Source organism: Seriola aureovittata, chromosome 3 (assembly GCF_021018895.1).
Source record: "Seriola aureovittata isolate HTS-2021-v1 ecotype China chromosome 3, ASM2101889v1, whole genome shotgun sequence".
In the NCBI taxonomy this organism is placed as follows: domain Eukaryota; kingdom Metazoa; phylum Chordata; class Actinopteri; order Carangiformes; family Carangidae; genus Seriola; species Seriola aureovittata.
In genome coordinates, this window is record NC_079366.1 from 24,877,862 (window position 1) to 24,903,544 (window position 25,683).

At 41.7% G+C, this 25,683-nt stretch overlaps 1 protein-coding gene across 2 annotated transcripts in view; it reads left to right on the top strand.

Moving 5' to 3' along the window:
* The window catches only part of LOC130166540 (protein sidekick-1-like), a 223,130-nt gene that overhangs the window by 61,066 nt on the left and 136,381 nt on the right, over positions 1-25,683 (top strand). For both annotated transcript variants that reach the window (XM_056372217.1, XM_056372218.1), the window contains exon 2: positions 23,578-23,734. In XM_056372217.1, coding sequence (XP_056228192.1) covers positions 23,578-23,734 — 157 coding nt within the window. The remainder of the gene's footprint in view (positions 1-23,577; positions 23,735-25,683) is intronic.

The following is a 25,683-nucleotide window of genomic DNA, read 5'->3' on the forward strand; positions in this document are numbered from 1 at the left end:
TCATAATGTGTTCTTTGTCTCTCTCTCGCTCTCACTGTCTTTTCCTGTTCTTTTTTTCTCACTCATTTTGTCTCAACTTGTCTGTCTCCTGAACAAATGATGAACAACAATAATGTGTTTTATCAGTGATTAAAGCTGTCACACGCCCAGAGAATCTGAAAACTTTGCCATTTCTTTGTATCTCAAACAAACAGGGCTGCAGCTAATTATTATTTTTAAGGATTAGTGTGCCAATTAATCAGTTAATTCTGAAAATACAAAATAATGAAAAACATCTATTACAGTTTTCCAGACTTCAGTCAAATTAAAGCTGCAACGTAGGATTATTTACATTATTGAGTCATTTGAAAAATTCCTTTAATTATCCCATAGCACTGGTGATGTTGTTTTGTTGGTGTTTTTGTATTTTTAAAAAAATCTTTAAAATTATTTAATGATTATTACAGTTTTTCACAATTGTTGACACACTAAAATTGGAACTGGAAACACAGTCACTGAATCCTATCAGTGTCCCAAATCCCTAAACCAGCTCTGCAAAACTGCAAGCAGGATTTCAATTCTCAATCACACTTTTTGCAGAACACTACACACAGTGCTCTTTACCAGGCACAATATTCAAAATTGAAATCTCTCGTGTTCCTTTGGAAAGCGACGCCAGTCACTATGCCAAGCTTTGTTTACCAACTGGCAACACCCACTCCTCACAGGTGTAAACACTAGTTGCTTAATTGTTCACTTAGAAATCACTTAGCACCATAAGAAGAAGAGCTCTTCCGTTTTGGAGTTCTATGTTGAATCGTGAGCTTGAGGTCTTGGAGTGAGAGGAGGACGAGGAAGATGAAGGACAGTTCTCTCAGATGAAATAAGGGCCACATTGGTTGACCATGTGCTCAACCATGGCTTGAGTATGAGGGAGGCTGAGCAGAGAGTTCAGCGGCTCTTTATGTACTGTATGTATACTGTATATGGCTGGGTATTGAACTTCAATACTTTTATGGAGTTACTCTTGAGGATTGAAACATGGCTTGTCATTCGATACTTAAAGAGAAAGTGAGTAAATGTCATCAGCGCCCGTGAAACAATAAGAAGGCAAGGTGATGGAAGGTGTATAACCGTCATCCCCTGCACACATGCCTCTTGTCCAGACAATGGAAGTTGCTTGTGATGTAGATGAGGTGCGGTGGACAGATCAGAATAGGGGCAGGGTGCAGCCTAATTTCAGTATTTCTTACAATTTGATTTTGTTTTTATCTATTGGGTTTAGAGTTTTGAAAAAAAAATGCTATTTTCATTTTTTCCAGAAAACCCTTGAATTAAAGAATGTTTTCCATGGTTTCTCCTTTTGGGTATGTAAAGTGTTGCACACAAAACACAAGAGTTCAAAAATACAGCATTTGTGTATATTTAGTATATAAAGGTATAAACCTACTGATCAGATACTCATAGTGTTTTGTTGTTGTTGTTGAGCACATCAGTGTGTTGTAGGTTGGCAGAAAGGTCTATTCATATGAATGCGTGTGTGTCATTTTAAAAAAACAAAACATTTTTGGAAAGAAAAAACAGTTTTTTATGCAATGTTTGCTAAAGATTTTGGGTTTGTTTTTCAGAAAACGTGTAAACAATTATGAAAAACTAAGTTGACAGTTGATTATGGAATGACAAATTTGCAGCTCAAAAATTCTCAAAATTTTATTTTGTCCAATCAACAGTTTATAATGGTATAAAACACAGTAATGTTTGAGAAGCTTAAACCAGCTAATATTTGGTATGTCTTTGTATGATGGCTTAAATCATTACTATATTATTAAAGTAGTTGACGATTGATAGTGTTCACAACCATATATATATATATATATATATATATATATATATAGAGAGAGAGAGAGTATCTATTTTTAGATATATATCTATCTTTATTTGTCTTCATCTCTCTCCCTCCTCCAACATCTGCATACGGCAGAACTGTATCATGTAAAAGTACATGCACCGTCACATGCATGCACAAATAGACGGCCTCTAATTAAAGCTGTTTTTCTCCAAGCTCCTACAGTGCATCTCTTTTCTTTATTTATGGGATGTGGTTGCATTATAGTGGAAGCCTGCTGAGTGGCTGTCCAACTGTGGTCAAGTCTTCTTCCTCTTCTGCACTTCATTCTTCCGTCACTCTCTGCTGCTCAGCACACTTGCTTTTCTTTTCTCACTTTTTCCAGAGCAATTCTTCATTATTTCATGTTTTATATATATATAGTCTGCCTGCAGGTTCTGCCTTAATTGCTTCTTACTGATTCTAACTTGGATAAGTCCCTTCCATTCCTGCGATCTCCTTTCTTCTTGCCTGTCCCTCTTCACGTAGCATTCCTTATCCCGACCTCCCCAGCTGCACTTGTTTGTTATTCCCTGCTCATTAGATATTGCAGGCATAGTTTCCACAAATCATCTGCAGTAAATGAAAAGACAGAAGATGGACAGGAGGAACATGGCAGAAGAGAAAATGGTCAAATGATGGAAAGTGATGTTATTTGGGAAGGACAGGGGATAAATTAAGAAAATACAAATGAGGAAAACAAGCATGAAAGATAGATAACATTAGATGCAAGAGGGAGTTTAAGAAAGACAGTGAGAGGAAGAAGAGGCAGGCATTGTGGAAAGCTAAACTATCTACTTTAGCTGGGAGTAGATAATCACTCCTTCATAGTTCCTTAGGGATGAATAAATGCAACGAGTGCAGGGACTGATAAAAAAAAAAGGGGGGAGTATTTAAAAGAGCTAGTTTATATAAAGCTGTGGATGGAATGAGTTTGCAGACCTGAACTGCAGAGCTGCAGTGAATGAAGTTGAACCAATCTCTAGCTAAGATTCATCAGGTCACTTTGACTACAGAACTTGCAATGAGTCACGTAAACATTCTTTCTGTTCTCCCGCTAAATCTGAACGTTTTTTAAATTATTTTAGGAGGGGCCTGTGTTATACATGGTACCCCAAGACAGCCTCTTACAATTGCACCACAATGCTAGACCTTCAATTTACTGGGGGGGGGGGGCTTTATTTACCTCAGCGTCTGGGGTGAGCTGACCTTTATTTGAGGTCATGTTTTTATCATATTTCAGTAATCTCGTCTCGTATCTCGTCTCTCTGTTTTCAGATATGCTCACATTTTAATTTGCTGTCGATGGTATTTGCTGTTATTACAAGCTCAATATCTCCACCTGTACCTGGTGTTACTTCCACAGCATTAATTCCATCGGTACAGCAACATGGTCTGGTCATACTAATGACTCTACTGCTGCCGAGCAGCCGTATTCTTTTGGGGCTTTTTTTTTTAAATTTAAATTTTTTTTTTATACTTTTATCAGAGACAAACAGGTTTAACACTGCCTCCACTACCCCTGGAGTCTGTCTAACGTTGCATCCACTAACTGTTCAGAAACAGCCTTCACAAATCCTACAGTGAGAGACAGATCTTACCCAGTTGACTAGCAAGCTGATAAGGAAGTACACAGCCACATTATAAATAACCTACTCAAGAGAATAGTCCCTGCTATACTTGACACGACAGATAAATGGCAAGAGAGCTGTGAGTGTGTGTGTGTGTCTGTCTTAGTCAGGATTTGTGTGTTTGACGCTTTCTGGAGGTTAATATACGCCTGGTGTAACGAGAGGGAAATTGCTTTATGCCACTAAGCCCTCGGGCAAGAACATCACAGTTATGATGAACAAGAGTTTTACAAAGCCTTCACTTAAGAGGCTGCCACACGCACACACACGCACACACACACACACACACACAAATGCAGACATGTTTTCTTATGATATCCACACACACAGTTGCAATGTTGCAGGCATACATTGATGAGAGCCTCTCCCTCTATTATTTTCTGTTTAGTCAGAATGTCTGCCTTTGGTGTGTGTGCGAGGGTGTGTGTATGTGTGTGTGTGTGTGTGTGTGTATGTGAGAGGGTGTGTATGTGTGTGTGAGTGTCACTGTATGAGTGGAGCTGTCACAGAGCAGATTGTCCCATCTCTCATCATGGCATGGTCGTAGGGTCAGGGGGGAGGGAGGGTGGTTGTGGGCAGCTTGATGTCTTTGCTGATATAAAACCCTGTCAACTGGAGACAGGACCTGTCACTACGTGTGTGTGTGTATGTGTGTGTGTGTGTGTGTGTGTGTGTGTGTGTGTGTGTGTGTGTGTGTGTGTGTGTGTGTGTATAAGTGTTGTGTGTGACAGAGAAAGACTGCTTCTGTCAGGCAGTCAGGACTGTGAGGACCTGATTGAAAGCAGTCTAAAAGGTCAAAGTTAAGAGTCAGATCAAAGCGCAGAGAAGCATCTGTTTAGTGATTGAGGTTTGGCCATAAAGATGTGCCTGGAAATACACATATACACACACACACACACACACACACACACACACACATTGAGGTGTACGCACACACTCAAAACACATTTCAGGGATAGAATCAGGGACAACGCTGTAATTCAGTGTAACAGTAATGAATGTTCCAATTAGTCTGCACTCAACAACACGTCCTCACAGTGCAGCTTTTACCACTAGATGTGTGTGTGTGTGGTGTGTGTGTGTGTGGTGTGTGTGTGTGTGTGTGTGTGTGTATGTATGTATGTGTGTGTTTGTGAGTGCTTAAGTGTGTTTGTGAGATATATTTCTCCTGTACCATCTATCTCTGTCTTCCCTGCACTCCAGCATTCACAGTAAGATTGCAGCTTATTACCTGTCTCTGCTGTGCTGTCCCGAGGGGCGGCCATGGGATATTGCTGCTCAGGGAGCTGTTGTGTGTAGGTCAGAGCAGCACTGGCCTTCTTATGCCGTGGTGGCCACAGTGGTGCTGTTGAAAGCTGCACGACGATAGCCGAAATAGGTCCTCTCATTTTTCTCACTTAATATTGGTTTAATGGTTGATTGGTCAGGCAGAAGAACTTCATAGAACATTTTATTTCAATATATTCACACTAGGATAAGTCCTCTGAATGAGATATTAAAGATGTGCCAATATTATAGCACTGCTACACCCATCTTTTCTTGAGCCTGCAGTATGGGGAGCAGTAGTGTCACAAAAATAGGTAAAATAACAGCAGCTGTTATAAGTTCAAATGATATTGAGTTTGTGGTTAGCTAAAACGGTGTATGCTGTAAGGAAGACAGGTGACTGCGTGTGTGTCAAAGACCCAATGTTTTACCAAGTATTATACTGTACTACATCCTGTAGAGTCTGTAGCTGGATACGTTATTTGGTTAATGAAGAATTTGCACTTAAAAATCACTCGGCATTAATAAATATTCTCTAGAGATTAATTGATCAGTTGATTAATCGATTCACTCGTTACTACTTTTCAAATGTTAACGCTTGCTGCTTTTCTTGGACTTCTATGACATGGAACTGAATATGTTTTCAAGACAAATGAAGTGATTGAAAGACATCAAATTCGTTGAGGAAATAATCAGCAGACTTGTTGTGTCAACACTTTAGTTGGTGGTAGTAGTAGTAGGTGGAGCTGGCGGACCTGTAATCAAACAAAATGTGCAGTTTGACTTCTATGCAAGGCCCAGATCACATGTCCACAGTGTGAACCAGCTCTATGTGGTCCGGCTGCCCTGATAGCAACCTGATGGCAGTGCATCCTGCATGCATTTACACCTTGAATTAACACGCCTTTTGCCTTTGTGCTGTGCCTTTTGCATGATAATCTTAAGTGTAAATACGGTCTAAATGTGAGTTCAGTAAACAAGCAAGCTCCAGGCAATAGTTGTGTTGCTAATTGGGCAGTGGGCCCAATACGTGAGGGTACTGTATAGCTATCTGTTCCATTAGTTGTACTTGACAATTGTAGAGTCACAAACCATCAATTTACTGAGGAAAAAAAAAGAAAAAATAGCCAAAACCTGTCTTTGACATGCCCTCTTGCAACCCTCTCTTTGAGATTGAATAGTAGGTTGACATTTTGTGAATCTTGCTAAAGAAAATAAATCATTTTTTTGGGGAAGGGGGGAGCTGAATTTCTCTGCTTCTTGTACAAAATGAAAATGTTGTCCCTGTCACCGCAGCTATTCCTTTAGTACCCACACAGCACTGGAGTGATTGCAAAATTCCTGCTGTATATGCCACCGTCTGCTGAAAATATCCCAGGAGAGATAAAGATTTGCTAAAACTTTTAGCAGTGCAGAGGTGGGGTGACTCCTTCTGCTCTGTGATTCCGCATGAAATCTGTTTTTTCTTTTTTTTCTCCTTTTTTTTGGGGGGGGGGGGTGGAAGAAATAAAATTACATGTCTTGGCCATATGCCTGTGAGTGCCTGCTTTTCATCTCATCATTTCACATCTCAAATAGTGTGTGAATAGCACATTTTCTCTGTGTGTGTTTGACCTCTGTGAGAGAAAGGTGTAGCCATGAGAAGCTCAATACATAAATTATACTCTCATCAGGTATGAAATGCAGTACACAATCCAGGGTTATATGAAGATATGGCCCTTTTACTTTATAATAGATGTCTTTTATTTTAATTCAAACTATCTGCTCCCTCACTATTACGCCCTCCAGCTAACACAAATTAAATGGATCAAATGTGAAACTCCACTGTCCATCACAATCCAAAATTATAGTTCATTATGTAAACCACGGGAGATTACAATGACAATAGAAGATCTTATACCCTTTAATTATGCAGGCCAGGTTATAACAATAGCAATTTGCCAGTTACAGAGTATGATGATGATATTTGATTCAGTGAGAGTTTGTGTGACACTGGTTTACCTACCAGACGATGTCCAACATTTTTCTTAGATAATCCTTTGTATGTTTTGTATTATAATGTACCCTTAGCATGACGCAACACAGCTTTCAGCATTCACTTTAAAATGGAGTGATGCATTTCCCAATACTTAGCACACATGTGACAACTTACAATGCTGCATAAATCATTAAATTGCACCATGAAAACACGAGCAATTATGATAATACTTTGTTGTTTATTTTTGGCATGAGATGTCTTGCATTAAAAGTGGTTTTAATAATACATTATAGCTCTTACAAGACAACCTCAAAGAACAAGTTAGAAACATACAGAAGATGCTTGTTTATCATGTTGTACATATCAGTGAAGTGTCTTGGTTATGATACATAAATCGGCGCACAGTAAGTTATTTTAGGCATGCTAATGAGGAGATATGCATACATTACAGCTGCTTAGAATACATTACAGATAATATTTAAATGTCAAAATCACTTGTTTCCAAGATTGAAGTAATTTTGCACAAGGCCAGTCTTAGATTGTGCGAAATGGTTTTGTGAACTTGAACATTTTTCCCTCTTGTATGAATTCTCTGGACTTTCACTTACAGCCTGTACAGCATGCAAGTTTAAGGTATTTGACCCATATTATGGAAGGGGGAAAAAAACTATTTTGCTTATCATTTACAGTGCTCACATTTTGCTTTAGGTGTTGTTGAGCAGTTTTAATATGCAAGAAAAGCTCCGGAGCGAATAGTTGCTCTGTTCTCCACAGTGAGGAGACTGCTGCAGAGCCGCAGCCGGGGAGAGAGACTGCAGAGCAGGGACGACTAGCTGCCAGGCCCCCCGCTGATTAGCTTGATTAATTAGACCTAGACTTTATCAAAGTGATATTTGGAGTTTGTTTGCAAAGAGGCTCTCAGTAGTGATAGCAGTTGTATTTGTGCTGTCATTGTGCCTGTTTGCTTTGCCAAACATCTACTGTTTATTCCTGTCTCACTCTCATAACCCTCACGATACTGATTTACTTTAAATATTACAGCTGCTTTTTTACAATTATAATTTCCTTTTAAGTCTTGATTTGTCAACGTCACTACTTAACATTATAAATGTCACTCTCAATTGTGCAGCCTGGAGTCTTTCTTTGTTGTTTTCTTTATAGATCTGAGTTTTTGGCTGTCAAAACTCGCTTGTGTAGAGACATTTTTTTCATGAACACTCATTGACTCCTCTTCTCACATCCCAAGAGAATCCCTCCTTTTTTGCCAGCAATGCATGGCTTGTCAGTGTGTGCCAGAGCCGGAGGTGTCACTATGCCAAAGACCAAAACATTAAAATGTTCTGGACATTTTTTACTCCCACCATAAATTCTCCTGCAGAATACACTGGAGGGAAAGAACTAGAGAGAAGGGGTGAGGTTAAGAGAGAGAATGACAGGTGAAGGTGAAGACAGACTGGATTATGATAAGCACCTAGCAGTTTAGGCAGAGCTCACATATATTTGTCCCCTCTTTTTTTATGGCCACAGTAGCTTAGGTCCTTTCCTTCCTCTCCAAGCCAGGGGATCTTTGCCAAAAACAACAGTGTTTCATACAAGCCACAGGACACATGCGGTGCGCTTGTATGTCTGTGAAAGAAAAGAGAGTACTGTTGTATGTGTTCGTTTATCAAGTTTGTTTGCCATGCGTGCCGATAAGCCTTTCAGACAGACTGGCAGATGGGCTGCGTGTGAAATTACTTTTTCTTTCGCTTTCCAATAACTTCATATAATATCTTCCATTTCTCTTCTTTTCCCCTCACACTTGTACACATTGCTTCTCTTTCATATCCACACACACACTCAATTACTCTCACACCCAGACACATATCGCTTTGCTCTCTCACCCCTTATGTTCGATCAGTCTCCCCCTGTCTCTCCATGCCGGCAGCCAATAGTGGAGCTGATGGTGTAAAGGCCATTTTCAGAGCGCTGCTGTGTCTTCCCCATTAGCTATTCATGAGCTTTCCTGGCTCAGGTCTGTATACCTGGATTGGTGCATTCAGGAGATGCAGTGGCTGACTGAATGTGGATTAACGAGTGTGTCACGTTTAATACAGGCATGTGGTGTCACCAGGAGAGACAGCGAGGGAGAGGGAGAGGGAATGCTTGTTTATCTCATCAGCAGACTAAAGGAAAAGCAGGTCCTGACCTGCGCCAATTTGTTTTGTACAGCTCAAACAGAAGATAGATTAGCCTTGGTTTGAGGATGTGTGTTAGAGTTAAACATGCGCTACCAAGAAACAATAGGGCAAGACTGTGTGCACTTGTTGATGTTTTTTTTTTAATTTTTTTTTTTACTGTATTTCTCTGTGCTCACCCTTTGTCATCATATTCAAGGCAGATATAAACAATAAAAAAGAAAGAAATCAAAAAAGAGGGAGAGCCTGAAATGAAGGAGTGAGTGAATAAAAGTGCTGACTAGCACGTTTAGGTGTAGAACCAAAGAGCAGGGTTCAAGCTCGAACAGGGGGAGGAGGAATCGAAGAGGAATGAGAGGGCATTCAGTGAAGTGAGAGGGAAATCACTTGTCACTTGAAATCACCTGTCCTTTTTAATCTGTAGTTCAACTGAGCTGGACTACAGAGGACTACCAGACTGCTTGCTCTGTCTTCATATATGTCTTTTCCTGTAGCATATTTTAAATCCACAAGATTATATATGGGCTGCCACATACCTTATAACTTACAACATTGCTTTGCTCTTTTTACACGCGCAATTGCACACACACACACACACACACACATATGCAAAAATATGTGATATGTGCACACATGCACACACAACTCACCACATTGACTTACAAATTGCAAGAAGACTCAGGCAGATGAAACTCTGAACTATGAATTCCTGACTTGCTTTGAAGTTTTCCTACATCTCTCTCTTTCACTGTCTGTTGTCCCTCACCCATAACTCGTATGTTTGAGAGAGGGGGTACAGTATCTGCTGCTCTCCTCGGGAAAAGTCTGCGTAATTGGGCTTCTTTTCAACATCTCTGCTCCTAACTAGAGCTCTCTCTCGTGGATGACCCTGTCCTCTTTGACTTTTTGTATGTATTTATTTGAGACACTTGTATGTGCGTATAGATGCGCTGCCAGGTAGGTCTGGGTGATACGTTGAATTAATTCGATAAATTCGAGTTTTTCTTTCTGAACAATGTGAAAAAGGTCTAAATCGCAAAATCGAGATTAGTGCTTCCTCTGCTATCGCTCCAATCCCAGCGGCAGCAGTTCTCTGTAGTTACAACAGTAACGTAAGCTGTCACCGTTTTTCCTCTGAGACTCCTGCGTGTCTGAGATTTGCCAGTCAGCAACAAGCTTGAGTAATGGCAGCCGCTGAAGATGACGAAATAATACCAAAGAAAGGTAGACATGTTACCTCAGTCATATGGAAATGTTTCAGTTTTGCAATGTCTGACGTGGAAGAGACCAGCCTGCTGTGTAGAGTTTGTAAAACCTCTGCAGTGTTTCCCATACATAGGCTTTACTTGGGGAATATAGGTAAATTATAGAGTCTACTGAAAGCCTGCATGTGAGGCGTTGAGGGAACACCATTAAATTGCAGCTACAGAAAATAAACTAGGTTGCACACTCCCCCTCTAAGCTGCTTGAGTCTCTGCACCGAATCGGTCGCACGCCGCGCCGCCCACCATCACGAGTGAATTCTCAACCTGTGGGAAACTCTGCTCTATTAGAACCAAAAGAAGCATCACAGAAGACATTTTCCAGCACCTGAAACAGAAGCATGCGGTTTTGATGCTCTCTACCATCCCAATCCCAAAACCACAGCTGAAAAGCAGCAAACTTTAGCTGCCTACTTTTCCAGTGTCACTTCATATGACAAGACAGGTTACTGTTGATATTGCATGTGTATGGCATATAATTTTAGTAAAGAAAACTACTTATGAATCTTGTTACGTCTTGAGTGCATCTATGCATTAAAAAAAATCGATTAAAATCAAGAATCGTCCATAATGCTGAAAAAATTGAGATTTAACTTTTATGGCCATATCCCCCAGCCGTACTGCCAGGTGTCCATTGTCACGCTCCTTAAAAAGCTGCTTTACACAGACACTTGTGGAATCATTTTTATTGTAACCTATTCAAAAACCTTTTAATATTTTTAAAATCTTGTTGATTTCCCTTAACAAAGAAATAGCACCTTCAGTCTTCTGGATATAATTTCCAAGTAGCACAGAATCATATTCCATTGTCAAAAAATAAAGAAATGAAATGCAGCTTAACAAGAGTCTGAAATAACAGATAAATCAACTGATTCTGCAATCATATTTGGCTTGTCTTATTTTAGTGTAGTGATTCACTAGCTCATACACACACACACACACACACACACACACACACACAGAAGGCACAGATTCACAGTGTGTTTCTGTATCTACCCCGACATTAACTCAGGTTATTCAGAGTTTGAATGAGTTGTCCTGTCTCTTTGCATTATGTGCCGATGACTGTGTTCTCGTCTGTCTGAGTGTGGACATTTTTGAAATGTTGTTTTTGTTTTCCTCTTGAGTCGGGGGCCAAGAATCAGTTAGCCCTGAAAGGTTCATATCCCCCACTGGAATTTACTCATGCAGGTCTCTGTGGCTTAGTCTGAGTATTATAGGGAATATTAGCTCTGTGGCCTGTAGTTTTTCTTCCAGATCCCAGCACGATAAGGTTGCTGAAAGCATGTGGCGCGCCTGCTGTTAAGAAAAACTTCAGTCATGCAGCATCCTCACTTGATGGGGGAAAATAATGACTGACTCCCCCACAACCCTGCTTATTAAACTGGGACAACTACTGCTATTAATGACTTTTTGTTAAATATGAGAAAAGTATACCTGCAAACAAGCGCAACTCACAGTTTGTCTCAAAGAGTATTTGTGACAGCAAGATGATTAAAGATATTTTGAACAACCATCTCTTTAGACCACCCTGGCAGGCGCCTCTTAAATTTTCACCCAAAAGAAGTCTAAAAATACCCCCTCCACCGCCTCAACGAAATGCTGAGAAATTGAAAAGCTAAACAATGAAGTATGAACAATGAGTGCATATGCCTCAAACACGTCTCTGACTGTTTTCTTAGTCATTATCAGCTGACTCGTTTGCTATTACTGGAAACATCTGTGCTGGGCTAAGTATATTACTGACCTTCTATGTAGGTCTATATTTGCACATAAGCTCTCGTATATGTGTATAAACACGGAAGCGAGTAAACAGCCAGAAAAGAAAGTCATATTGTATCTTGGCAAGGACATTTGTCATTGAGTTAATTTGTCTGTAAGAAGAACATTTACAGAGACGGAGTCTGCCCTTCAAATGGTGTGTCACTGAGCTGCCCTTGTCTGATGAGGGAAGGAGGGAAAGAGGGAGGGAGAGAAGGAGGGAAGCTGAACGAGAGAGACGAGGGAGACGTGGTGTGTGTTTCTGTTGGTGGCAGATGTTGTCACTGTGGAGAGGAGGAAGTAAAGGAAGTAAACATCCACATTTGCACACACATAGTTGCATCCAAGGAGCATATGGACTCATCCACAATCAGGCATAAGCACAACACACACACACACAAACACACACTGAAATACCTCCCACATACCCGACAACAACAAATTAGTTAAAATGTGTGAAGAAAAGGGCAGAGGGACAAAGACAGTGAATGAGTTAGTGAGAGATGCAGGTCGAGGGAAGTGAAACTTTAAAGCTAAAGTTTTTTTTCGCACCCACACAGGTAACAAGTAAATGGCATTGTCAGAGGACATAACATGCTCTCCTTTTGAATAGAGAGCTATGTTTCAGTCCAGCTCAAAATCAATGTTACAGGGGAGAGATGAAAAGAGGATGGAGGTGAACATAGGGCAGGGATGGTGGAGACTGATGAAGGCAGATTTGATAAAAGACTGGAAAGAGAGATGAAACAGTGAAGACTGTGGGACAAAGTTCAGAGTGTGTGGCAAGGATGGACACTAGAGACGTGCTTTTGGTTCTTGCCTGAATTTTTCTGGCACCAGTATAAATGCAGCAGAGCATGAATTACTCATCACCAGCACTGACGTCAGTGTTTCCCTGAAGGAATGAATACACACTTTTCAAATATATATTCTCTCTGTGGGGTGACGTCAGACAGTCTGTAATTATCAGGTGTGAAGGTACTCTTTGTTGTTGTTTTGGTGGAAAAACGTTCAGAATTAGGTATTACTCATGTCTACGTAGAACGGTCTCATTCATACTGGTAGTCTATTTTAAACTCATCTCTCCACTGGATTTCTTTCGCATTTAAACCGCAGTTAAACTGCAGTTAAACTGCAGTTCACATGGCTCGTTGAGGTCACCTCATGTCAGAGTTGTTACAGTCACATGAATGAAATTAGGAAGAGGTGTGAAACCTCCTGGTTGTCAGGCACTGTACGTAGCTGGTAGCCTAAAATATTTAGACTACCTGTTCAAAATGTCCCAAAGGTGAGACGCCTCAAGAATGTGATGTCTTTTCCCCACGTGATGTGAACTTAAAGATAGAGGAAGCAATGCTGGACAAAGACTGTTGGTATTTGAACTGAATAGCAGAACAAATACACCTATCCCTTCAGGGCATCTTCAGAAGCTCCTCCCCCCAAATTCAGGGATGCACTGCCAAGGCAACGACACAGTGGTGGAATCGGAGCGTCTCTTTCTCAAAGCTGCAGAAAAACAAAACTTGTAAGATAAAATGTCACCAAACAAACGACATGCATATAAGCACAGCACCCAAACACAACAGAGTAAGACTTTGTTGTTTAGGTTGTTTTTATACAGCAGCAGAGAAGAGGACTGTAGGTTTGTAGCTAAGCTAACAAGGAAGGTAATGTTACCTGGCAGAGCATTTCAAGCAATAATGGACCCAACTGAATAACACCGTGCTATCAAGCTTGTGTTTTTAGGTACTTGTGGTTATAAAACCCTTTGCACGTTTACGGACAAATACCATGGTATAGAGCAAACAATGAGACAGCAAACAGTGGCTACAGTCGCCGCTACAAAGCTAACACGCAAAGAGGATAAGACATTTTCCCATAGCCAGCACACTAGCTTTAGACAATGATACTCACAGCTCTCCTGCTATTACAGCTAACATCACACCAACAGCATATCTTGGCAAACTAAGTAGACAGTTCTTCCATGCACTCGCCTTCACCGCTGCTCTCCCTGCCAGTCTCTTGTCTGCAATCTCCCATTCAAACCCATTCAAAATTCCACATAAACTTGTGGTGACGGAAAGGTAGACTGCGCCCTCTTCTCCCCCTGGTTATCCTTAAATTGGCACTACCCGCTCTGCCCCCTTCCCCTATCTCCTCTCTTCTTCTTTCCTTTGTCCTTTGCACCACTACGGACCCCCTCTGTTGCTGATTGGCTGGAGTAATGCTACGTGACTCGGTCCGAGCCACTTCGCTCATTTTCCATTTACAGAGCTATGGCTGTGTGGGAACGCTGGATTTTTTCTTTCAGAGCACACACACAGAACAGACAGCTAGCGTACCATGAGGGGATATTCACTGAATCTGACAAAATACTCCACCTTTAACCACTAACACATGACCTCAGTGACTCCCACATGACACTTTGTGTGAATGTCTCACAGAGGTTTAAATGAGGCATGCATTTTAAGTTCATTAGTATAATAAATGTCAAATTATCATTTTAATTAATACTGCAAATATGACCTAATTAGTAAGTGGAGAAAGCTTTATTCACTTTGTGTTCTTGCCCGTCTTTCTATTTTAAATCTTTGGAGGCTTTTGTGAGCAGAGAGCTGGACACAGACCGACACAGGATCTTTGAACTATTGCCTGAATTTAAAAAAAAAAAAAAAAAAGTGCAGAGTGAAACGAAAAAGTGCTACTGCTGCTGCTGCTTAGGATGCCACCCCTTCCATCCTCCCAACTCTCCTGCTCCCTGTGTGTTTCCCCTCCCTCACCCTTAACTTCTCACCTCCGCTTATTTGCTCAGATGACCTTCTCCCTCTCCCAGCCCCCCCCCCCTTTTTACCTCTGCCTGGTCTAGCGGGCTGTCACGGTGATATCCCCGGTGCCGCGGTTTTGATCTCTGCCTTCAATAATGAATGAAAGGATACAATTCGTCAATCACTTCAAAACCACGAAGCCCACAATGCTCAAGGTCAGGACAGTGGCAGCTGTCAGAGGGGATGATGGCTTGCACAGACGGGTGTGTGGAAGGTGCCCCGGTACATGCACCACACGTACACGCAAAAGAGAGCGCCAGAGCTTGGGTAAAGGACAGGCAGGCAAAAATTAGACAAAACGGAGGCTGAGAAACAAAGGAGGCCCCCCCCCTTATGATCTGAGGTCCTCGACTGAAGAGGTTAGAAGTGATATAGATATTAAAACAACAGGACAATGAACTTAGTCTTAGCAGAAAGTGTGAGAGCCGGAGCAGTGAAGTGAGAGGCTAACAGAGAAGGAGGGGGAAGCAGGGAGATTGTGATATTTTCTCTGAAGTATGCTTCCTGAGGTCCATAAAGACTCACGTATTTGTGTGTGTGTGTATCTGTGTGGGATGAGTGTGTCGAGAGAGATGGAGCCCTGGAGTCATGTTGTCAGACTATCACATGTATGAATTCAGTCGTGTTTGTGAAATCTCTCAGTATCCGCATGGATTTGTGTGTGTGTGTGTGTGTCTGTGTGTCTGTGTGTGTTTGTGAAGCCCAGTGGCTGAGATGCCAAAGTGATGTGGTGTCCAACATGTTCAGGAACAGATTGATATTACCCCCAATCACCGCTACATGATGGTACAAGCGACACGCAGAACCACTCCACTATGTCCTTTTCTATTGTCCTCTTCCGAATGTGTCTATGAATGCAACCCTGACTGAGTGGATTGATAAAGTTTGTGTGTGTGTAAATAGAAGTTTCTTTCCTACAAACGGGGAGACTGTTTTTAATGAGGAGCTGTAACGAGGGGATGTAAAATCCTCAGGAAAAGGTAGAGAGAGAGGGGAGGGGAGTCTGGGGGATAAAAAGAAAGTGCAGAGAGTACAACAGAGGAATAATTATTGTCTGTATGTGTTTGCGTGTCATTCAAAAGTATCGGGGTGTTTTCACAGTCACTTGTGTGCACAACTTTCTTCAGAGAGAGAGAGAGAGAGGAGGGTGCCGTATCAGCGGGAGGTATTTATTTCACTCCCTCCCTACTCTCCCATTCACCTCCTCTCTCCTCCTGTCTGCCTGTCTGCTCATCAGGAGATAGAAGCTGACAGTTGTTTGTCTGTGTGTGTGTGCGTGCGTGTGTGTGTGTGTGTGTGTGTGTGTGTGTGTGTGCGTGCTTCAGTGTGTGTGTGTCCTAGCAGATGTGCCCGGCGGCGTGGCCCACCTCTTAAATGTCACTGATCACAGTCTCTTCCACCTGATTACCGACCCCCCTCCCCCAGTTCTCCCTCCACCACCCTGCATATCATCTCTCCGTCTCCCACTCCTCTTCTGCAGCCCTTCTAGCCCATTTATTACCCCTGTACCTCCCCCATCCATGGACCTGCGCTCCCATGACCCCATGCATTCACAACATAATTCCACAAGACATGTAAGGTTGAGAGGGAACACACACACACACACACACACACACACACACACACTAATGCTTGCAATAACAAAATTTGCTTTGCTGCTGCACTAAAGCAGGTTTTTGCACATAAAAGTCTTGTTCAGTTAAAGCACAACATATTAAAGCTTGACATTTCAACTAGATGTCCAGTACACAATATAGTATGCATGCACACACACACACAGACATAAACACATATAGTTAGATTGACATTATTAAATGCCAGAGAAAGCAATAAACTGGCATTTTAAAATGACTGCTCAATGACACTTTTGGTTAACATCCCAGTTTTGCTTAGGTTAAGAGAATTACACACTGGCCGGTCACTAAATGAACACAGGTCAAATTGGCAAACGGCCAAAGTCAATATAATCAAGTATTAATTATGTACATTTGTTTCTTTTCACCTGCTACTGTACCTGAACCCGGAGTGTGAACCCAGACTGTAAAAAGCTACGATTTGAGCTCAACCTGTTTATTGAATGTGTTTCTTCTTGACAACCTTTCGTTGTAGAGGTTGTTTTAGAATCTACTATAACTCTCAGCACATTATGCTATCACTGTCTTTGACACAAAGACACTCGCAAGCAAAGTCAAGCATGTTGACGTTGAACTCTGTGTTCAAGCCCAGACTGTTCGCCTCAGCTTTTATGTACCAGTATACGTTTGTGTGTGCATGAGTTTGTGTGTGTAGGCGTTTGTGATGGCGTAGGCAACATGTCTCCTGGTCTGGCATCTGCCAATCAGCATGTCAGGATTAGTCATTCATCTGTCAGCTCTTCACAGACAGCTGTCAGTCAACGCTTGTGGAAACCATGATTGGAGCAGGCAAGGAAGGCGTTTGGAGGAGGCAGCAGTGATTGGCGGTCAGAGCAGGAAGAGAGGTTAGCGCGGTGTTATCCGGTCTTTAGTGAGAGGCGCTTTGTTCTTGTTGGCAGTCTGACATTCAGTAGTCAATTAAAGCAACTGCCAACTTGAAAAGCCACGAATTAAACTCCTGATCAAAGTTCCACACTCACATCCCATCTGCCCCACCCACCGACCCGCTCCATCTAACAACGGGTGAAGTAGAGGATACATTTTGGTTTTTGCTGCTGTTTTCTGCCTAGGAGCAGTACTTGTAGTCCAGCTCCCAGTGGACTTCCTTGTCTCACAGTTCAGCTGAGGCCTGTTGGGATCAGTGGCCGAGCTGCGGCCTTGTGGGTTTGCATCAGAGCCACTTTGATTTCATCATCAACGAGGCAGCACTTGTGCTTCTGCTTAACTGTCATCTTCTTTGGTCAGTAGATTGCTTCAGTTAGTTTTCTTTAATTGACGTGTTTGTGTGTGTGTGTGTGTGTGTGTGTGTGTGTGTCTGTGTCTGTGTGTGTCTGTGTGTGTCAAATAGACAGAGAGGGAGCTGGCTATCAGTTGTTTGTTCAGGGACACTCATTGGATTTATTGGGCTGATTTGGGAACCACCACTGATTTGAGCAAGACAAACTGGTTCTGTCAAAGGATAGTCTGTCGTAAAACACTATATGAACTGTGGAGCAGTTTTTGCTTGTTGTTTTCCTCCTGTTCGTACTTTAGAGATCCAATCCTATTGTGGTTCTGGTGTAAGACACAGACACACCTCCTTCCCTGCAAAAATACATTCCAAAGTTCAGCTGAAGTTAATAAGAGGCTTTGACTGGCTATATTTTAAAATTAGTTTTTTTTGTCAGTATCTCTTTATGTTACTACCCCCTCAAGTGGGACCAAGCACGGAAACTGTAACTTTTATTTTACTAACCCAGAGTGCTGAAGCGTTATATTAGCGTCAGAGAAACTTTGGAATATATACAGCACTATGTAAAGGTTTTAGGCACTTGAGTTTCCGTCTGTGACATGACCATGACCCTGAACATACAGCCAGCCATAAGTCTGGGATCACATGAAGAGACAGAAGACATTGAGACAGACTAAATCCCCAGAAGAACTGTGCCAAAGTCTCCAGGATGCTTGGAACAATCTACCTGCCAAGTACCTGGAAAAAACTGTGAGCAAGTGTATCTTGGAGAATTGGTGCTGAATACTGACTTTATTTAGGACTTTTTCTGTTTGTGGCACTCTGTACGAAGCTAATGTATAAACAAAAATTATTCATGGCAGTATTTTTGAAAGCATCCTCACTTAACATTTAGTGCCTGAAAGGTTTGTACGGTAGTGTATATGAAGGACTGTGAATTTTTATCCCTTATCACTTACATTGGAATTGTGTTAGAGAGGGATCCTTTAATGACCAGTAGGAAAAGGAGACAAAAAAATGTTATGTATATATGTGTCAAAGATAAAATCAACAGTGTGTGGGGTTTAATGAGACGTATTGTTTGGCTTTTGATCCAGTTGCTGCCTGTTGTTTTCTGGAATTGTTTAAAACTTCACTTGACAGGAGAAAGGTGAGAATAATTTTAAGAGGAAGAAGAGTGAAATACCACATGCCATAAAACAGAATTATTTTATAATCCAGTTCATCAGCTTTCAGGTCAGAGCCAGAGCTCACCTGAAATTCACCTCACTCCCGTGAAGTTCACTCACCTCCAGCTCTCCCTGCAGGGTTCATAGTTCTTCTTGCCAATGTCTTTCAATCCACCATTTCAGCCCAATATTGCATTTTTCCTAGTTCTTAGTCTTTTCTGTGCAAATTCCAGCATAAATCACCATGACAAACGGTTATTGATGGATTTCAGTTTTGATCCGGGAACATTCCCATGTGGAATTTGAGGTTGCCTAATGAAGTGGCTCTAATACTCTAGCACTTATCCAGTTTTTTTTTTTTTTAATCCCTTTCCCTTTTCTCAGTAATGCCATATGTCCTCTTCTTCTGTCCCTGTCTCCTGTCTGGTGCAAATAGTAATTCTTAGTTTTCTTCCATTTCAGTAACCCTAGTTTTAAATCAACAGCATCAGTGACAGTTTTTAACAATTTTAGACCTGTGTGAACTCTTCAATTGTGAAGCAAAATCTCGTTTTTCAGCGCCTTCACTTTATATTGTTCAATTAATTTGCATTTTTCTTTTTTTTTTGCCACTTCTCATTTTCTGACTAGTAACAACACGCCAAGAAAACTCAACTCATAATTCTTCCTTTCGGCTAACACATTGTCAGTCCAATTAAGTGTTTTTAAATGCCTGTTGAAACAAGCGCAGACAGACTTATTAGATTAAAAAGGAGTACAACTCATTTGCACCCCATAATCAAATAGACTGCTGTTACTGCTGTAAAAAAATACGCTTAGCCATGCAACTTTTGCTCGCTTATTCATAGAAAAATGACTTGTTATAAAAGAGACTGATGTAGTTATTTTCTCCCCTTCAACCTCATGCATCGAAAAAGGCAATATGAAGGGTGAATGTGTGTGTGTGTGTGTGGGAGAGAGTGAGACACAGAGATAGAGAGAGACAGGCTATCAGTAAATCAGTATTCATAGACTATCGCCAGTTTTGCCTGGCCTGTCTCGCAGTAGGAGTTCAGCTCTATGAAGATAAAGTGATTTTTCTGGAGTGAGTGACCCTAATTCTGACCTGACACACACATATACGCTCAAACTGTACACACACATACACACAGTGGTATCCAATAATTAAGCAAGCACTGCAGGAGTGAGCTCAACTTTAGTTTCATTCCAATACTCACTTTCTCTCAGTGCTCTGAAATGCATTTACACCACAGGGTTTTCTACATATATATATGTATATATACATATATATATATTTGAATGCAAACTGTAGCATCTAAAGGGTTTTTCTTTTACCACCAAATACTCACTGGACAAATTCAAAACTTCCGACACAGCAATCAACACGTTTACCCATGCTGTTGCCCCATGACCTCATGTTGAGCCAGGGGAAAATTTCACTCCTCACCACAACTGTTGCACTAAGATTTAGGATTAATTTTTGGATGTTTAATGCAGCACAATGTAAGAATAATGATCTTTACTGGCCCATTTGTAAAGGACAAGTCATTTAGGGCCTAATTTCCACTCGCTGTAAAAGTGCAGAGAGACAGAGGAAGACGAAGAGGAGAGGAGAGAGAGGGCGGGATGATGGTGGACTGTCAGCCCCCCGGAGCAGTGACCCTGATCCTCTTCTCCTCCCGTCCTTTCATCCTGCTCTCCTCCCTCTCTCCTCTATCACAGCGCTCATCTTTCGGCAAATTGAATTCCTCCCCAGAATCTGCCTAAGCAGCTTCATAAGACCGACCTGAGAGCGGAGACGTGCACATGTTGCAGCAGGAAAAAATGTGTATTTACGTGCGCACATGTGCACGTCTGCCTCTTGACTCTTCCTTTACATTTAGAGGCCAATCTCTCTGTTAGGCAACAATCTTCCCAAAGGGACAAAAAAGAGGAGACCTTGAGCTGCCACAGACTTTGACAGAGACCGAGGGGCAAAGAGAAGGAGGGCAGAACGAAGCAAACAGACAGACAGGTGGCTGGACTGTTCAGCTTTTGAGAAAGAAAGACAGGTTAGGAAAAGGGAAGACTGTGGGGGAGAGAGAGAGAGACATATTGACACTGAGTGACAGAGAGACAGACAGCAAGGAAGAAAGAGACAGATGACATCAGTGAATGAAACATGCTGTTAGCTGACCTTGTTCCTCTCAGACGTGATGTTCTCTATCTCCATCTGTACCTCCTAATGGACTCTCTTTAAAGTGGAAGGAGGGGATTAAAGGGCCATAAAGAGTGGAGTCGGGGGGGGGGGGGGGGGGGCGGACAAAACATGCAGCCGTACACAATATGAAGTTTGAAGGAAGTGGTACATAAGTGAAATGGTTAAAAGGAGATCAAGGCAGGTACAAAATGTCCACGTGTGTACGGTACGGACACCAGCATTTCTAATTGAGAGTCATATCTGGTAAATTGTTCAGGCTGGTTCTCTGCTGCTTTCTCTCTCACACACACACACACACACACACACACACACACACACAGACACACACACCACACACACGCAGGCAGGCAGGCAGAGGTGAGTTATAGTGCTGGTCAGCAGTATGACATTGGAGTCTGCATTGCCAGCCATCGTCTGTAGAAACGGAATATTCCAAATAAATCCTTATGCTCACATGCACACTTTCTCTCTCTTTCTCTCTCTCTCTCTCTCTCTCTCACTCACTCTCTCTAACTCTCTCACACACACATACACAGATGCATATAAATCTATCGTAGATGGAACACTTCCCTCTTTCGCATGGAGCAGGCAGCTATCAATCTAGAAGAGAGAGGGAGAGGGTGAAACTGTGGAAAGTAGAGAACAAGAAGGGGAGAAAAAGGTGGCCCTGAGACATCCACAGGGACTAAGGAATAGGGAAGGAATAGGGAAGGAAAAGGAGACAATGGAGACAAAGTGAGAGGGCTGGAGGGAAGACAGAACTGAAAAAGTTGAAACGGCAGGGAGGAGAGAAGATTAAGTTGACAGGAGAAGGAGAGAGAGAAAGAGAGAATGTAAAACTCTGCCTTAGAGTTATGGACCTGTCCATACATACTGTAGCAAGCAGATAAGCCTGCCCCCTTTAACCTAGTTTGTGTGTGTGTGTGTGTGTGTGTGTGTGTGTGTGTGTGTGTGTGTGTGTGTGTGTGTGTGTGTGTGTGTGTGTGTGTGTGTGTGTGTGTGTGTGTGTGTGTGTGTGTGTGTGTAAATGGCTGATGGCTTGAATAAATCTCATTGTCTGCAACCCCTCTCACCCTCACTCATACCATCACCTCCACCCTACACCCCATAGACAGATGCTGATCTTTGTTTGGTGTGTCCAGGCCCTCTATGGCTCTATGTTGTGTTGTGGAGAGCCAGGTCTGAACACCTGAGCCAAGAGTTAAAGACTGGATGCCATTGTTCAGACAGCAGCTGTAGCAGCTGCAGAGCCAGAATAAATGTACTGTGAGTGGTAAGGCTTAATGTCCTGATAGAGGAAAGATGAGATTGCAGAATTGTAGATTACAGCTAAAGGTGTGTCAAACTTCAGTGAGCATCTTCTCCATCATCAGGTCTGTAGTTTCTTCTTCTGTAGCTTCTGAACAATAGGATGTCCAAGCTCATGTCAAAACCTCTGGATTAAAGGTGACTGTGAACTAGTGTTTAACCTTTGTCTTTATGCAAAGCATCATGTGCGACAGACATTGGCGTTGGCAGTGATGCCAGCAACACATTGCAGATACTATGTGCACACAGAAGAAATAGTCGAGTTGCAGCGTGTTGTTCCGGTGAGAAAATCTAATAGAATTGCGCTTTTTCTGGACTGCTGCTGCACATCAGTGCTGGGAAACAGGACGTGTCAAAGCAGTGATGCACATCACCATGCGCATGCTGCTGGTGTGTGGGTTTACATCAAAAGCAATAGGCATGAGTGTTTTGACATGCATCATATGCTGTATATGTTGTTCCTAAGGGTACACCTTCATTGTAAGGTATAATTTTAAACAGCAAAATAAATGATCACATTGTTTACCATCAAACATTGCATACCTAAGACAGTGATTTGCAGTTACTGTGGTTATGAGTGTCCATCTCTATTTCAAAATAAAAAAAAGGTGGAAGAATGATAACCCAGAACAGGAGGCGGAGAAAGAGGAGAAACTTGTCTTTATGTCTTTATGACCACAGTCTGCAGGAGGAGTAGTTGAAGAATGATTTAATAGACCCCACTAATGGAGTGAGGATCTCCAGATGGAGACCTGGTGAATCCTACAGATGTGTATCATCAGATTTTGGTCCACAAAGTCACATTGTCATCGTGTCTCTGGGTACTGGTAACTACTGAAGTTATAAATGAGAGAGAGAGTTTAAGGTGAAAAGGTCAGAGTTTTGGCTGCAGAAGAAGAAATGCGTGTAAAGAAACACAGAACATACAGTAGCATTTCTTTTTATTGCTGCTTTGATACTAGATGTGAAATTAGTTTTCATATCTGCTTTGACATTTGTTAGATGGCACCTGCCAACATTATTATAGAATTTCCAGAGTCCAATTTGAAACTGTATACAATAAAATGAAGATACATTGATATGCCAGAGTTTTATTTATTTATTTATTTATTTGTTTATTTTGTAAAGAATAGAACATGAATTTAATGGATTTTTTATTGTGGTGGATGAATACAGTTGTGCAATTTGCTGTGTTGTTCAAAAATGACTAATGCAGACTTTTTCAAACAACAAAAATAACATATTTTCTTTTCTATGTCTCTGTCTGTCAGAGGTGGCTCCCTACCTGCGCGGGGGTGGACCAGGGCAGCAGGTGATGCTGGAGGGAAACAGGCTGGTGCTGACCTGCCTGGCTGGAGGCAGCTGGCCTCTGCAGTACCGTTGGACTCTCAACAACAGCAACATCACCGACTGGACACCACAGTACAGGTCAGCTAGCACCGACTGGATGTGTCAGACTTTTTGTCATGGATCCCTCTGTTATCTCGAAGTGCATGTCTGTTCCTGTTTGTCTATCTGGCATCCTTTCTTCTGAGCCATTGCTGTAGCATGGAAAAACAGCTGCATTATAGGAGCTGTGCCCATTAGTGATGCAGTGCGTTCAGAGAAGGTCAGAACATTTAGACAGTGGAACATGAAAATAATACGGTGGAAAGTGAACGGTGGAAAGTGAGATTTATAATTACATTACCACTATAAATATGTATATAGTCCGGGAAAAGAAGAGCAGAAGCAATCAATATGTCTGAGCTTCTGTCTCCGCTTTCCTCTCTGTACCTCGCTGCTTCCCTTCCTCTGCCCCTCTCCTCCCGTCCGTGTGTGTTGGTTGGTAAGAGCTAAGCAATCCCTCTCGGCAAGACTGCAGCTGTGAAACAAAATTGTTTTTCACATCATTCAGAAATAGAGGGAATCTTGGGAGCGAATGTGCACTGAGGGAGGGAGAGGTTGAGCCAGCATTTTGTAGGCAGTCGTTGTTCGAGCCAGGAGGCGTTGTGTCGCTCTGGACTGCTCTCAGCGTTCTGGCTACTTTAGTTTGGTGAGGCCAGAGCTATGCTGAATTGGCAGACTGTGTGTGTGTGTGTGTGTGTGTGTGTGTGTGTGTGTGTGTGTGTGTGTGTGTGTGTGTGTGTGTGTGTGTGTGTGTGTGTGTGTGTGTGTGTGTGTGTGTGCGCGTGTGTGCGCATGTGCATACGTATGTGTGTGTGAATGCTCGTGACCATCTGCAATTGTAGCCAGAGTTTTGTGTTTTACTTGCACAACTTCCCCTTTGAATAATTTTCTTTACTGTTAGTTGATTGTAAGCAGAGTAACTATATAGAGCGGCTTGTCTGCTAATCGCAGGGTTGGTGGTTCAGTGCCTGCTCCTCCTGTTTGCATCAAAGTGTCCTTGAGCAAAACACTAAACCTCAGTTGGTCCTATCTGTTCAGCTGATGCCTTGAATAGTAACTCACTGCCACAGGTGTGTGAGGATGTGAATGTGACATGCACGGGAAAGAAACTGAATAAAAGCACTTTATAAATGTCGTCCATTCCATTCACATGTATTAAAAAATTCTGGTCCCCACAAAATCACACAAATTTCGTCTAATTCCACATCTTCTCTGTAGAATCGGATTTTATTTTATTTTTATTTACCTTTTATGTTATTTCATATACTGGACAATGAAAAGTTCAGTTGTACATTGCTGTAAGTACAAATCTTTAATGATTAGTTGATTAATCGTTTAGTCGATCAGAATTTTGTTGTTGTTTTTTTAAATAATAATGCCAAGTATTTGCTGTACAGTCGCTGTATATCTGCTAAACCGTGAGGATTTGATGAATATTTTTGTGTTTCGGACAGTTGGTCAGTCAAAACAAGACATCTGAACACGTTACACTGGGCTGTTGAAGATTTTAACAGGGATTTTTAATTATTTCCTTTCATTTTATGGAAAATCAAGAAATTAATCAGATTAATTGCTAATGAAAATAACAGTTAGTTACAGCCCTGAGGATTTACATGAATGGAAACTTCAGCAAAGTTTCCTTCTTCAGCATCAGTTGAGCAGCAGCAGTCTAGTCACTAAGACAAGTTAAATTTAAGAAACACAACGGTAACATTTGCTTTGTTTTCAGGAACACTGTTGACAGGGCTGCTGAAGTATCTTCACCATTTATAGCTGACAAATAAAGTTATTTTACACAAAGAACACTTTCTCTAGTAAATCCCTTTGTTAATTAAATGCTACCTAAATCTAGCAACCTGCTCCACCTCCTTCCTTTTTCAATGCAAACACAACACATTGGTGGAAATAAAATACAACTCCTTTTTAATTCCTGGGAAATAGACAATGACTCATTGGATACTTTGATCATATGTCCACATTTTTTTAAT